This window comes from Mobula hypostoma, chromosome X1, assembly GCF_963921235.1.
Source record: "Mobula hypostoma chromosome X1, sMobHyp1.1, whole genome shotgun sequence".
Taxonomy (NCBI): domain Eukaryota; kingdom Metazoa; phylum Chordata; class Chondrichthyes; order Myliobatiformes; family Myliobatidae; genus Mobula; species Mobula hypostoma.
In genome coordinates this window covers 59,918,746-59,934,747 of record NC_086128.1, presented here as the reverse complement: position 1 = coordinate 59,934,747, position 16,002 = coordinate 59,918,746, and the positions used below count along the sequence as shown (strand labels likewise).

Sequence of the window (16,002 nt, the reverse complement as noted above, 5' to 3'; positions counted from 1 at the left end):
GAACATACGGTGAAATATTTTGTTTGCATCAACAACCAACGCAGTCCAAGAATGTGCTGAGGGCAGCCCGCAAATGTCGCCGTTTTTTTGGTGCCAGCACAGCATGCCCACAACTTACTAACCCTTGTGTCTTTGGAGTGTGGCAGGAAACCTACACTTCCGGCACCAACATAGCAAGCCCACAACTTACTAGCCCTAACTCATACATCTTTGGAATGTGGGAGGAAACTGGAGCACCCTGAGGAAATCCACACGGCCACGGGAAGAATGTAAAACTCCTTACAGGCAGCGGCTGAATTGAACCCCAATATCTGGCACTGTCAAGCTCCTGTGCCACACTTTTCCTCTGAGATGGATGTGAAGTATCCCATAACACTGATTTGTCCCTGGTAATCTGGGTAAAATTTACCCCTTAACCAGTGTCACTGAACAAAACTACATTACCTGATTGCTGTATCAAGGAATTTGTTATGAACTAACTTGCTACCATGTTACCTTCATTTTTTTATTTCACAAAGGACTTCATTGGTTGTGGTGTTTGGGATGCAAGGCTATCTATTAGCTGCTTTGTAGAAATAGAGATCTTAATTGAAGGGATGAAAGAAGCCACATTTCTCCCTTTTGGTTCTGCAGGGGTTAAGCATAGGTAGGATAATTGAGCAAGATTTGTTTTGACGGGGAAGCCAGGAATAGTTTATCATCAGTGTTCAGTAAATATTGCATGTCTTGGTGACTCGACAGGAGAAGTGCTGACTGATGGCCTTTTCAGCACAGAGAACACTGGCACATCTCTCATATGCACTCAGTGGCCACTTTGTTACGTACAGGAGTGAAACTCGATCTGGTCTTCTGCTGCTGTACCCCATCCACTTCAAGGATCAGCATATGGTTATTTGAGTTACTGTTATCTTCCTGTCAGTTTGAACTAGAATGGTCATTTTCCTCTGACCTCTCTCAGTAACAGGACAGTTCACCCACAGAGCTGCCGCTCATTGGATGTTTTTTGTTTCTCGCACTGTTCTCTAGAAACTGCTGTGTGTGAAAATCCCAGGAGAACAGCAGTTTCTGAGGTATTCAAACCACCCCGTCTGGCACCAACAATCATTCCATGGTCAAAGTCACTTAGATCACACTTCTTGAATTGAACCTCTTGACCATGTCTGCATGCCTTTATGCAATGAGTTGTTGCCATGTGATTAGCTGATTAAATATTTGCATTAACGAGCAGGGTTACACATGTATCTAATAAAGTGGCCACTGAGTGTATGTCACCTCTATTTTCTGCCCTCTGGTATACACTTCACACTGGTGTGGATCGGCCCTCTGTTAGATGGGGTTCAGATCAAACCTGGCACCTCTGAGACCATAAGACATAGGAGCAGAATTAGGCCATTCAGCCCATCGAGTCTGCTTTGCCTTTCAATCAGTACTGGAATGCCACTTCAGAGGTAATCAGGTTTACTGACATATGTTGTGAAATTTGTTGTTTTTAAATTGTATTTATTTATTGAGATACAGCACAGAACAGGCCTTTCCAGCTCTTTGAGGCACACTGCCTGGGACCCTAGTTTTGCTAAAGCTGTGCTCACCCACTTCTGAAAAACATTTGGGTTGGTAGATTAATTAGCTGCACTAAATAGCCATAGTGTGTAGGTGTGTGGTGGAAACCTACCAAATATTGAGAGGCCTGGATAGAGTGGACATGGAGAGGAAATTTCCAATCGTGGGGGAGTCCAGGACCAGAGGGCAAGGCCTCAGAATAGAAGGACACCTCTTTAGAAAAGATGAGGAGGAATTTCTTTCGCCAGATGGTGGTGAATCTGTAGAATTCATTGCAACATACGACTGTGGAAGCCAAGTCATTGGGTCTATTTAAAGCAGAGGTTGATAATTCCTAGTTAGTCAGGGTGTCAAAGATTACTGGGGAGAAGGCAGGAGAATGAGGTTGAGAGGGAAAATCAATCAGCCATGATTGAATGGTGGAGCAGTTTCAATGGACCGAATGACTAATTCTGCTTCTGTGTCTTATGGTCTTGTGGAATCTGGGGGAATGTGGAGAGAACTAACAACGTGTTTACTGTAAAGGGAGGTTTTCGTGGTCAGCATAACTTGGTGGGCTGATTGGACTCTTTATATGCTGAATGACTCCAAGAGCTTGGTGATGAAGCAGAACTTGAGGTAAAGTGGAGAGGATGATGTGGCAGGAGAGGAGAATCAAGGTGAGGTGGGATGATTAAAGAGACAGGGAATAGGCAAATGAGCTGGGGATCTGATGGATGCTTGGAGACAAGGAATTGAAGCTGGTGAGCACTGGGAGGCAGGTGAAATCAATCCACAGTGACAGGCAGGTTGGTTATGCGTGTACATCCGTGCTTTCAGCAGTAATGCAATTATAGACAGGGTGAGCTACCTCTGTGTTCAGTGGAGTCTGAGTTATGTAAAATCCACTCTATGCACACCACACAGGCAGCAGGAAGATCTTTCAGCCAGAAACCACAAGTGTGACTTAAAATATTAAAAAATAATTTGCATCCATTAGCTTCTTCATCTACCATTGAAGCATAAATTATTGGTAACCTGCTCCGGCATTCTGGAACTGTGCCTAGACAGCTCAGACCTAGAGGAGGAACTTCTTTAGCCAGATGGTGGTGAATCTGTGGAATTCATTGCCACAAATGGTTGTGGAGGCCAAGTCATTGAGTACACTTAAAGCAGAGGTTGATAGGTTCTTGATTAGTCAGAGTGTGTAAGGTTACGGGTGACGGCAGGAGAATGTGGTTGAGACGGATAATAAATCAGCCATGATAGAATGGTGGAGCAGACTAATTCTGCTCCTGTGTCTTCTGGTCTTACAGCTATATTCCATCTCTGTGCAGTCCAGTACTCACAATCATCTACAGATATGCACTGGAGAGCACCCTGACAAGCTGCATCACTGCATGGTTCGGAAACTGCTCTGCGGCAGACAGGAAGGCTCTACAACGTGTAGTCAAAACTGCCCGGTGCATCACTGGCACCAGCCGACCTGCCAGAAAGGTGCCAGGAAAAGGCCAGCAATGTCATGAAGGACATTGCCCCTTCCCTCCACAGTCCTGACAAGGGATTCTGGCCCAAAACCTCGACTCATTGTTTCCACGGATGTTCCTCCAGCGTGTTGTGGATGTTATGAAGGATGCCACCCACCCTGCTCACGGACTGTCTGTCCCACATCCGTGCCAGGGCCACCAGACTCAAAAACAATTACTTCCCCCCAAGTCGTCAAGCTGATCAACACCTCCACCCATTAACCCACTCCACTACTCCCCACCACCACTACCTGCACATCACCTAGCATCACCTAATGTACACACAGTCAGTAACAGTTACTTGTTCGTGGTGTTTTATAGGATTGCTTTGATATTTATATTTATTATACATCCCTTGGGCAATAACACAAATGACATATTTCACTGTATGCTTCAATGAACATGTGGCAAAGGAATTTGATACTGGCTTGAATCTGAATGTGTTATATCTAACCCATTCTCACTGGAACCAGCCTCAATCCAAATGCAAAGGCAGAAATTTGACTCGTGGCAACTGCTTCATTTGGACGAGGTTTTCGGTGAAGTACAGCAAGACTGAAAGGTGGTTGGGATCAAAGCCCCCCCCCCCCCCCACAAGGGCTAGTGACCCACCCTGCAAACCATCACTTCCAAAAGCTCCCTTTTGGAAAGTGTTATAGGGCTATTAGAACAAAAGCTTTAAATTTCAAAGCACTATGTACAACTCTGAGATTCATTTTCTTGTGGGCATACTCAATAAATCTATAGAGTAATAACCATAACAGAATCAGTGATAGACTGCACCAACTAGGGCATTCATCCAGAGTGCAGAAGACAACAAGTTGTGCAAATACAAGAATGAATAAATAAATAGTAAACAATAAATAAATAAATAAGCAATAAACATTTGGAACATGAGATGAAGAGTCCTTGAAGGTGAGTCCATTGGTTGTGGGACCATTTCAATGATGGGGCAAGTGAAGTTACCACTTTTGGTTCAAGAGCCTGATGGTTGAGGGGTAATAACTGTTCCTGAACCTGGTGGTGTGAGTCCTGAGGCTCCTGTACCACCTTCCCGATGGCAGCAGTGAGAAGAGAGCATGTCCTGGTTTCCTCCCCCCAGACAGTTAATCTGATCAACCATTCTAGTTAGCCCCCCCTCAACCTCCTCTATCTATTACCTAGTCACTACACTGTACTGTAAATACTTAAAGCAACATTTTATAATGTTACTTATATTGTAAATACTGACTGGTATTTATGTATTTATGCATATTTTATTCCATATTCATACTTTAACTGCTAACTTTATTTTTATATACTTCATTATGCATTATAATTGTCGAATGTTGCATGTCACGCCCTGACCAACACAACACAGCAAATTCCAAATACATTTTATTTTTGATTTTGATTTTTTATTTGGAAGATATAGCGTGGAGTAGAACCTTCTGGCCCTTCAAGCTGCGCTGCCCAGCAACCCCCAACAACCCTTGAGTGAACCCTAACCTAGCGGGACAGTTTACAATGACAATCACTGTGGAAGGAATCTGGAGCACCTGGAGAAAATCCACGCATTTCAAGGGGAGAACATACAGACTCCTTGCAGAGGACACTGGGATTGAACTCCAAACTCCGATACCCCGAGCTGTAATAGCATTGTGCTAACCGCTATGCTCCCGTGGCACCCCATTTATACATGTAAATGTATATGGCAAATAAAGTTGATCTTTAGTAACACACACAAAATGCTGCAGGAACTCAGCATGTCAGGCAGCATCTATGGAAAGGAATAAAGAGTCAACATTTCGAGCCGAGGCCTTTCATCAAAGTTCGTCCAGAATTTTGTGTGTGTGTTACTCTGGATTTCCAGCATCTGCAGAATCTCTTGTATTTAAAATTGATCCTTGATCCTTGAACTGATGCCCACTAGGTCTAATTTACCTTTCTCTCCTTATCTCTTTTGCATACAGACTCGGAGTCCCAGACATTCCCAGAGCCAGCAGTCAGGACTGGCAGACCAGGCAGCCAAGCTTCCGTTTGCTTCAGCAGAGTCTTTGGAAACCATGTCAGAGGCAGAGGTTCCCATCGGATTCACCCGGTCTAACCGATTCCGACAGAGCTTGCCTCTGTCCAGGTCCACAAGTCAGGCCAAGCTCCGGTCACCAGGTAGGACGTGCAGGATGGATGTCATTATGCTATAAAACCCTGGTTCGACTACCCTAGGGTTCTTGTGCTTAGCTCTGGTCGACTCATTATAGGAAGGATTTGGAAATGTTAGAGAGGGTGCAGAGGAGATTTACCCGGATGCTGCCTGGATTAGAGAGCATGTCTTATGAGGATAGGTTGAGTGAGCTAGGACTTTTCTCTCTGGAGCAAAGGAGGATGAGAGGTGACTTAATCATGGTGTATAAGATAGCAAAAGGCATTGATTGAGTGGATAGTCAGAGATACTTTCCCCAGGGTGGAAATGGCTAATATGAGGGGGGCAATATTTTAAGGTGATTGGGGCAAAGTATAGTAGGGATGTCAGAGGTAGGATTTTACACAGAGTGGAGGTGTGTTAAATGTGCGAGAGCATGTCTTATGAGGAAAGGTTGAGCGAGCTGGAACTTTTCTCTTTGGAGCGAAGGAAGATGAGAGGTGACTTGATAGAAGTGTACAAAATGATAAGAGGCATAGATCAAGGTGACAACCAGTGCCTTTTTGCAGGGTAACAATGGCTAATACCAAAGGACATCTTTGTTAATCTTCGTGGAGGAAAGCATAGGGTGGGGATGTCATTTTTACACAGAGAGTGGTGGGTACCTGAAATGAACACCAGGGTGATGGTTGCCATCCATTCTCTGGAAGGGTAATGCAGGGAGGAATCCAGTACAGATTTATAAGAATGATACCAGGTTTTAGAGGTTAAGCTATCTGGGAAAACAGCTTGCAGAAACATGCCTTGTTTTGTTTGGTGCAGCGAACTGGGAGGTAAACAGATCATCATCATTATGTGCCAGGTCGTATGATGTGGGCGTTCACGGTCTATGACCATGATTGCTCATGATTGTAAATTTTTCTACAGAAGTGGTTTGCCATTACCTTCTTCTGGGCAGTGTCTTTACAAGATGGGTGACCCCAGCCATTATCAATACTCTTCAAAGATTGTCCGCCTGGCATCAGTGGTCACATAACCAGGACTTGTGATCTGTACCAGCTGCTCGAATGACCCTCCACCACCTGCTCCCATGACTTCATGTGACTGACATGTGGAGGGGGGGTGGGTTAAGCAGGTGCTACACCTTGCATAAGGGTGACCTGCAGGCTCGTGGAGGGAAGGAGCACCTTTGGTAGAGGCGTATCTCCACCCCGCCACCCAAACAGATCAAGGTAGTTGAAACATTCAACATTGATTCAAAATTTAAAGTAAATTTATCATCAAAGTATGTATATGCCACCATATACAACCTTGAGATACACTTTCTTGTGGGGATTTACAGGAAAATAGAAAAATACAACAGAATTTATGAAACACTGTATATAAACAAAGACTGATAACATCCAATGTGCAGAAGAAAATAAATTGTGCAAATAGAAAATAAATAATATTGTGAACTTAGAGACCCTGAACATGATTGTAGATTGTGGAATCAGTTCAGAGTTGAGGTGAGTGTCATTGTCCATGCTGGTTCAGAAGGGGAATAACTGTTCCTGAACCTGGTAGTAATGAGAAGAGAGCATGACGTAGACTTTGGGGATCCTTGATGATGGATGGTGCTACTCGTAAATGTGCTCAATGGTGGGGAGGGCTTTTCCTGAGATGGACTGGGCTGTTTCCACTGTAGACCATTCCATTCCTGGGCACTGGCATTGGACGTGATATAACCAGTCAGGATACTCTTTACTGAGTAACTACAGAAGTTTGTCAAAGTTTTAGATGACATGCCGAATGTATGCAAACGTCTAAGAAAGAAGAGGCGCCATTGTGCTTTATTTGTGATTTCACTTACGTATTGGTCCCAGGATACATCCTCTGATATGGTAACACCGAGGATTTTAAAGTTACTGACCCTGTCCAGCTCCGATCCTTTAATGAGGATAAGGGAATATGCAGAAAATGCTGGAGGATCTCAGCAGGACAGGCAGGTTTTTGGGAAGGATTAAACAGTTGACATTTTGAGCCAAGACCCTTCAACAGGACTGGAAGGGAAGGGGATAAGAAGATGGGGGAAGAGGAAGGAGCACGAGATGGCAGGTGATAGGTGAAACCAGGTTAGAGGGAAGGTAGGTGAGTGGAGGAGGGAGCTGAAATGAGAAGCTAGGAGGTGATAGTTAGAAGTAAAGGGCTGAAGAAGAAAAAGTTAATTGAAGAGGAGAGTGGACTCCAAGAGAAAGGGAAGGAAGGGGGAGGTGATGGCCAAGTGAGAAAAGAAGGGGTGAAAGGAGTGCCAGAATGGGGAATGGTAAAAAGAGGAGGAGGGAAATTACCAGAAGTTGACAAAATTGATGTTCATGCCATTTATGAGGATAGGGGCTTGTGGAACATCTCTGACTGTGTAACCTTGTGTGATTTTGACAGGAGTGCTGTTCCTCCAGTTTGGTGAAGAAACACGGAGGGTCCACATCACTCACGAAATCAGCAGCATGGACACCTTACATGCTCTGATCGTTCATATGTTCCCACAGAAGCTCACCATGGGCATGCTGAAGTCCCCTAATACTGCCATCCTCATCAAGGACGAGACCAGAAACATCTTCTATGAACTGGAGGATGTGAGGTATGAGGAGCAATGGGTACAACAATGTTTGATCAAGTGATCAGCAAAACATCACTTGGGCACCATGGTAGCATAGCAGTTAGCACAACGCTATTGCAGCTCGGGGCGTGCCAGTGTTCAGAGTTTAGAGTTCGACTCCGGCACCGTTCTGTCAGGAGTCTCTGTGTGTCCTCCCCGTGGAATGTGTGAGGTTTTCCTTGGTGCTCCGGTTTCTCTCATAATCCAAGGACATACTGGGTAGGTTAATTAGTCATTGGAAAATTGTCCTGTGATTAGGTTATGGTTAATCAGTATTGTGGGGTTGCTGGGGCAGCATAACTAGAAAGGCCTACTCTGAGTTAAAATAAATAAATACTTTTTAGAAATAGGTTGATTCTGTGTGTGTGTATATAGATAGATAGTTATGCATCATACATGTATATTATGTATATAACCTGATTATACATAAAAAGATTTTATATATATATATATATATATATATACACACACACATGATTATATAAATATTTCACACACCACTCTCTGAAAAGAAATAAGAAATTACTTCTGACATCCCCCTTATACTTTCCTCCAATCACCTTATGATTATGCAGTGCCTTAGCTTCCACGGCCGTCTGTGGCAATGAGTTCCACAGATTCACCACCCTGTGGCTAAAGAAATTCCTCTTCATCTCTGTCCCAAAGGGACATCCTTCTATTCTGAGGCTATGCATCCAGTCCTAGACTCTCCCATGATCAGAAACATCTTCTCTATTCTGCCTTTAATTTTTGATAGTTTTCAATGAGATCTACCCTCATTCTTCTAAACTCTAGTGGGTACAGGCTCAGAGCCACCAAATGCTCCTCATACATTAACCGTTTCATTCCCAGGATCATTCTCGCTGACCTCCTCTGGGCCCTCTCCAATGCCAGCACATCCTTCCTCAGGTATGGGTACCTCTACGACTAGGTACTCATCCAGAGACATGCCATCCTGTCACACTATTATACTGGCTTCTGCCCTCTTTCTTTGCAGTCCTTGTGAAGGGCCTTGGACAAAAATGTCGACTGTTTATTCCCCTCCACAGATGCTGGCTGACCTGCTGAATTCCTCCAGCATTTTGTGTGTGTAACTCGGGATTTTCAGAGTTTGTCATCACTCTTCTATCTTGGTGTTGCACTAATACTTTCCCAAGCCTTCCATTAAACTTGCATTGCGGTTAGCGCAAGGCTTTACAGTGCCAGCTGTAATCGGGCTTCATCAGGGTTCAATTCCCGCCACTGTCTGTAAGGAGTTTCAGTGTTCTCCACATGACCGTTTTGGGTTTTCTCCGGTGCTCCAGTTCCCTCCCACACTCCAAAGATGTATGGGTTAGGGCAAGTTAGTTGTAGGCACACTACGTTGGTGCTAAGAGCGTGGCGACACTTGTAGGCTACCCCCCCCCCCCGCCCAGCATATCCTCGCTGAATTTATTTGAAGAAAACAATGCATTGCACTGCGTGTTTCAATGTGCATACAAAAAATAAAACTAATCTTTATCTTTAAACAATCTTGTTACATGTTTATCTAACACAAATGGGTCATAAATGTGACCACTATGAAGGGAGCTCAACAACATCTATTCTAATGTGATATTGAAAATAACACCAAGTCAAAATCAAAGTAGATTTATTACCAAAATGCGTATATGTCACCATATACAACCCTGAGATTAATTTTCTTGCAGGTATTCACAGTAGAAAAAAGAAATGCAACAGAATCAATGAAAAACTACACACAAAGACTACAAACAACGAATGTGCAAAAGAAGACAAACTGTGCAAATACAAAAATAATAAATATATAATGAGAACATGAGTTAGACCATAAGATATAGGAATAGAATGAGGCTATTTGTCCCATCGAGTCTGCTTCACCATCAGGGCTGATCCATTTCCCTCTCAGCTTCAGTCTCCTGCCTTCTCCCCATATCCCTTCATGCCCTGACCAATCAAGAGTCTATCAAACTCTGCCTTAAATATTCTCAATGACGTGGCCTCCACAGCTGCTAGTGGCAACGGATTCCACAGATTCACCACTCTCTGGCTAAAGAAATTCCTCCTCACCTCCATTCTAAATGGACATCCCTCTATTCTAGGCTGTTTCCTCAGGTCCTAGACTTTGAAAATGAGTTTATAGGTTGGTGAATCAGTTTAGTGTTGAGGTGAGTGAAGTTATCCACATTGGTTCAGGAGCCAGATGGTTGTGGGATAATAACTGTTCCTGAACCTGGTGAATATTGACCCCCTCAGTGCTTTCTGGCCCCCCACTCGTAACTAAGCCTTGGGGGTACCCAGAAACCTAAGGTTAACTGTTCTGCCAGAAAATAGAGGTGTGAAAAGCCAGAAAATGGAGACGCAGAAGACTGCACAAGAATTTAACGTTTGTTTCTGACCTTTTGTTACCAGGACCTCCATCTGCACAATATTTAATCCTGGCATTTCCTTTGTTATCTCTTCCAGGGATATCCAAGATCGAAGTATAATAAAGATATTCAGGAAAGATCCCATTTATGCACCATATCCGGCTTCCCATATTGCAAATGGAGATCTAAGGGTAAGACAGATTCTTGCAGCTAGTTGCTAGGCAACCACTTCTGTAAGGAACGTTTAGATCAGGTGAAGGCTGGTTGCTCCATCAAATCTTACCTACCGACCACATTACCTTCACCACCACCTCACACCATGAGGTCGTACTTTTAAATCTCAAGATTCTTGCTTCCATGTCCCAGCCTGTGTCCAATAGAAACCAGCACAGGCCTGAACACGCAAATGTTACATAATTATGTCAAAGGTCACATCAATAGTGATTGAAAGGATCTGATGATTTAAAGTTGGTCACAAGTGAGATGCAGAGGAGCTTAAACATTAAAGGCAGCCCAGTCACTACTTGAGGCATCTGAGAAGAAACGTGGTGATTTGCCTATTGAAGTGCTTACATTTACTCAAAGGTGTTCAGTGCAGTATGTGCCTTCATGAAGGGTTGCAGCTTTTTTTTAAGTTGATCTCACTGTAAGTAAGTGTGACTGAACAATGAAGCCCCATGTTCTGTTTTCCATTACTCTTCTCCCTTTTGTCCCTAAACCTCTCTTATGGTGAGGTACCATCAGCGGGCACTTGTACCACTGCTGCATTGAAGATTGCTTCCATTCCACTGCTGTTGAATGTTGGTGACACTGTTGCATTGTGGGATAGAAAGCCAGAGAAAGGAATCAGAATCAGGTTTAATATCACTGACATATGTTGTGAAATTTTTTGTTATGTAGTAACAGTACATAATAATAATAAAAACTATAAACTACAGTGAGTATATATTTAAAAAGTTAAAGTAAATCAGTAGTACAAAAAGAGAAAAAAAAAGGTGGTGAGGTGGTGTTTATGGGTTCAATGTCCATTCAGAATTCTGATGGTGGAGGGGAAGAAGCTGTTCCTGAATCATTGAGTGTGTGTCTTCAGGCTCTTGTACCTCCTCCCTGATGGCAGAGGGGAAGGAGCTGTTCCTGAATCATTGAGTGTGTGTCTTCAGGCTCCTGTACCTCCTCCCTGATGGTAACAATGAGAAGAGGGTATGTCCTGGGTGATGGAGTCCTTAATGATGGATGCCAACTTTTCGAGGCATCGCTCCTTGAAGATGTCCTGGATGCTGGGGAGGTTAGTGCCCATGATGGAGCTGACTGAGTTCACAACTCTCTGCAGCTTCTTTCGATCCTGTGCAGGTCTACCCCTCATCCCGTACCAGACGATGATGCAGCAGTTGGAATGCTCTCCACAGTACATCTGTAGAAATTTGCGAGTCTGTCTCATTTACTAATTGCTTGATTAGTTTAAGCTATCCCAGAGCCAATGTGTGTTGTTCCCTGATTAATAACATCAGGGAGGAGATACAAGATCCTGAAGACCCATATTCAATGTTTTAGGAACAATTTCCTCCCCTCCAGGAACAGATTACTGAATGGTCCATGAACACTGCCTCACTATGCTTTCACATTATTTATTTAGTATTTTAACTTGTAGTAATTTTTATGTAACCTACTGTACTGCTGTCACAAAACAATTTTCACGACATACATAATAAACCTGATTCTGAGTCTGACCTCTGCCAGATTCTGGTCTAACTGTTAATGTTCATTCTGTTGAACAGAGAGAGATGGTTTACACATCAAGAGAGTCCTCTCCCACCCGTCGCCTCAGCAGTGTCGCGTCTGGCTCCCCCCACCTTGTGTCAGCCTCCCCATCACCGGGCCTGCAGTCGTCATCCCCCTCCCGGTCACGGATGTCGTACAGCGGCGGACGCCCCCCCTCCTACACTGGGAGCCCTGTCCACCATGCCGAGCGGCTGGGCGGCTTGCCTCACTCGCAGCCCGCCTCGCCCAGCCCCAGCGCCATCCTGGAGCGCCGGGACGTCAAGCCAGACGAAGACATGGGCAACAAGAACGTGGTGCTGATGAAGCACGAGAGCCTGTACGCAGACCCCTACAGTGCGGTGCACGAAGGACGCTTGAGCATTGCGTCCACACAGTCTCTGGCCGGGCTACAAGATCCCTTTTCTTACCCCAGTGGTCTGTACCGGCGGGGTTCTGTCAGGTCACTCAGCACCTACTCAGCTGCAGGCTTGCACAGTGACCTGGAAGACCCATTCTACAAACCCAGCCCACCGATTTATAGCGATGGTTACGGCACCGGCCTTGGCTACCGGATGGCTCCTTCGTCGCCGCAGAAGATCCCTGACAGCAGGTTGATAGATGCCCAGCAGGGCCAGAGCCCGCACAGTCCCTACTCCGGACCCTCTGGCAGGTCCCCGCCGGTGCGCCCAGCTTTCCGCAAGGACCCAGCCCCCGCCGGAACCGAGCCCACAGGGGCTAAACCCCGGAACGCCAGCCCAGCCGCAGCAGTGGCCGATGTTCTTCCAGGACCCTCGGAAAGAGCAGGGGCGACTGACCGGCCAGCGTCCGGCTACAGCTCCCCACTGGCTGTCAATGACCCAGAGACAAGGTAATGTAGAATTTAGAAGAATGAAGGGGGGGGTGGTATTTCATTGAAACCCACCGAATATCGAAAGGCCTAGATGGAGTGGATGTGGAGAGATGTTTTCTATGGTGGAGGAGTTTATGGCTGGGGGTATAGCCTCAGAATAGATGGACTTCCCTTTAAAACAGAGATGAAGAGGAATCCCTTTAGCCAGAGGGTGGTGAATCTGTGCAGCTCGTTGCCACAGGCAGCCGTGCAAGCCAAGTCATTGAGTATATTTCAAGTGGAGCTTGATAGGCTTTTGATTCGTCGGGGCAATAAAGGTTATATGAAGAAGGCAGGAGAATGGGTTTGAAAAGAATGGTGGAGTAGACTTGATGGGCCGAATGGCCTAATTCTGCTCCTTCAGTATGTTTTATGGTTTTATATATAATTACTATTTTACTATAAATTAACTATAAAAGTGAGTTACTATAGTTAACTCACGATAAAAATCGAGAGCAAAGTGCCAGCATCAGTTCCCGATATTTAGTCTGCAAAGTGCAGTGAACAGAGGATTATTTCTGTGTAGTTTTGGTCTTGTCACCTACAGAAATGGGACCAACCAAACTATCTCCATTCTGGGTGGAGATGATGGGGTGAAGCTACTGTGTATTTTGACTGTATTTTGGTTCCTTTTTACAGGGAACGGATGGAAGCCATGGAGAAACAGATTGCTAGTTTGACAGGACTAGTACAAAATGCACTTTTACGAGGGAATGATGGAGAATCTGCCAGGTAGAGTGTTGAATCTTTTTAGTTTCAGTTTTGAGCCCTGCTTTTCTTGTACCTTAGTGGCAGGAACAACAACTACTCCATCACTATTCTGTAAAGGTTTCAAAGGTACATTTAATGTCAGAGAAATGTATACAATATACATCCTGAAAATGCTTTTACTTCACAACCATCCACAAAAACAGAAGAGTGCCCCAAACAATGAATGACAGTTAAATGTTTGAACCCCAAAGTACTCCCCCGGCTCCCCTCTCTCCCACGCGTAAGCGGCAGCAAGCAACAATCCCCCCCTTCCCCCACCAGCAAACAAAAAAGCATAGGCACCCGCCACCGAGCACTCAGGTGTGCAGCAAAGACACAGACTTGCAGTACTCCAAAGACTACTCATTCACCCAGTATTCGACATACCACAGGCACTCTCTCTCTCTCTCTCTCCCTCCCCCACTAATAAGGAAGAAAGAGATGTCTCAGTTTTACAGCGAGAGGGGAGACATAACAAACAACTCACTGTTTTATGATGTTAAAAGTCCGTCGTATTGCTTTTACCAAGCTCTGTGCCCAAAGATCTCAGGTCTCTGGGCACACAGCCATTAGATCTTCTGACTCCCACGACACATCGATCTCCTGCTGTGACACTGACCTTCAATCCGCCCATCTCCAGAGTCACGAAATCTCGGACCTCCGAAGGCAAGCGAAGCTCTTCGGCCGCACCTTTGGCATGTCGAATAACAGCCAGTCGTGAAACCCCGAGAGTGGGTCCCGTTCCCGCAGAGAGCCAAAGTCAGCGTGTAACTCCAGGTCAGGGTCTTCAAAAGAACCCTGAAAGGGAAAAATAAAGATATTAAAGGTAGAAATAGAGCTGTTTCCAAAGATGCAATTAAAGGAGTCGCCGTTAGGCGCCATCATTCCTCCTAAACTAGGCTATCTTAAAACTCCTGCCTTTTAATTGTCTCCTGTGCACAAAATTGCCCCATCTCTTTGGACCTCTTATCTAAGAAAAGATGTGGCTGGCTTTGGAGAAGTTCACGAGAATGATCTTGGGAATGAAAGGCTAACATATGAGGAGCATTTGATAACTCCGGGCCTTTACTTGCTGGAGGTTAGAAGAATGAGAGGGGATCTCTTTAAAACCTATTGAATATTGATAGGTCTAGATAAAAGTGGATGTTGAGAGGATGTTTGTTACAGTGAGGGAGTCTAGGATCAGAGGGCACAGCCTCTAATTAGAAGGATGTCCCTTCAGAACAGGGATGAGGAGGTATTTCTTTATCCAGTGGCTGGTAAATCTGTGGAATTCATTGCCATATATGGCTGTGGAGGCCAAGTTATTAGGTATATTTGAAGCAGAGGTTAATGGGTTCTTGATTAATAAGAGGGGTCAAAGATTACCCAAACCAGAAACCATGGATGAACAGGACAATTTTACAGTGCCATCCATTTTTCTATCATCCAAGTGGCCTATCTAAGAGATTTTTAAATTCCCCTAATGTATCTGCCTCTACCACCATCCTTGGCAGGGCATCCCATGCACCCAACACTCTTTGTGTAAAGAACCTACCTCTGAAATCCCTCCTGTACCTGCCTTCATTCACCTTAAAATTATCCCTCCTTGTATTGGCCTCCTTATTCCGCTCTGGGAAGAAGACCCTGGTTGTCACCTTAATCTGCACCTCTTTTCATCTCATCACTGCTCATCCTGTTTCGCTCCAAAGAGAAAAGCCTTAGTTCACTCAAACTATCCTCATAAGACATGCTCTCCAGACCAGGTAGCTTCCTGGTAAATCACCTCTGTATTCTCCCTAAAGCTATCCATTTGATCTAGCAACACACATTAAAGTTGCTGGTAAACGCAGCAGGCCAGGCAGCATCTATTGGAAGAGTTTCAGTTGACATTTCAGGCCGAGACCCTTCGTCAGGACGAACTGAAGGAAGAGTTAGTAAGAGATTTGAAAGTGAGAGGGGGAGGGGGAGATCCAAAATGATAGGGGAGGACAGGAGGGGGAGGGATGGAGCCAAGAGATGGACAGGTGATTGGCAAAGGGGATATGAGAGGATCATGGGACAGGAGGTCCAGGGAGAGAGACAAGTGGGGGGGGAACAGAGGATGGGCAAGGGGTATAGTCAGAGGGACAGAGGGAGAAAAAGGAGAGTGAGAGAAAGAATGTATGTATAAAAATAAATAACGGATGGGGTACTAGGGGGAGGTGGGGCACTAACGGAAGTTAGAGAAGTCGATGTTCATGCCATCAGGTTGGAGGCTACCCAGACGGAATATAAGATGTTGTTCCTCCAACCTGAGTGTGGCTTCATCTGTACAGTAGAGGAGGCCGTGGATGGACATGTCAGAATGGGAATGGGACGTGGAATTAAAATGTGTGGCCACTGGGAGATCCTGCTTTCTCTGGCAGACAGAGCGTAGGTGTTCAACAAAGTGG

General features: G+C 45.0%; 1 protein-coding gene across 7 annotated transcripts in view; it reads left to right on the top strand.

Moving 5' to 3' along the window:
- srcin1a (SRC kinase signaling inhibitor 1a) overlaps window positions 1-16,002 on the top strand; it is a 578,647-nt gene that overhangs the window by 481,765 nt on the left and 80,880 nt on the right. For all 7 annotated transcript variants that reach the window (XM_063037434.1, XM_063037430.1, XM_063037435.1 and 4 more), the window contains 5 exons: window positions 5,018-5,213; window positions 7,609-7,807; window positions 10,289-10,382; window positions 11,967-12,817; window positions 13,478-13,570. In XM_063037434.1, the coding sequence (XP_062893504.1) occupies window positions 5,018-5,213; window positions 7,609-7,807; window positions 10,289-10,382; window positions 11,967-12,817; window positions 13,478-13,570 (1,433 nt within the window). The remainder of the gene's footprint in view (window positions 1-5,017; window positions 5,214-7,608; window positions 7,808-10,288; window positions 10,383-11,966; window positions 12,818-13,477; window positions 13,571-16,002) is intronic.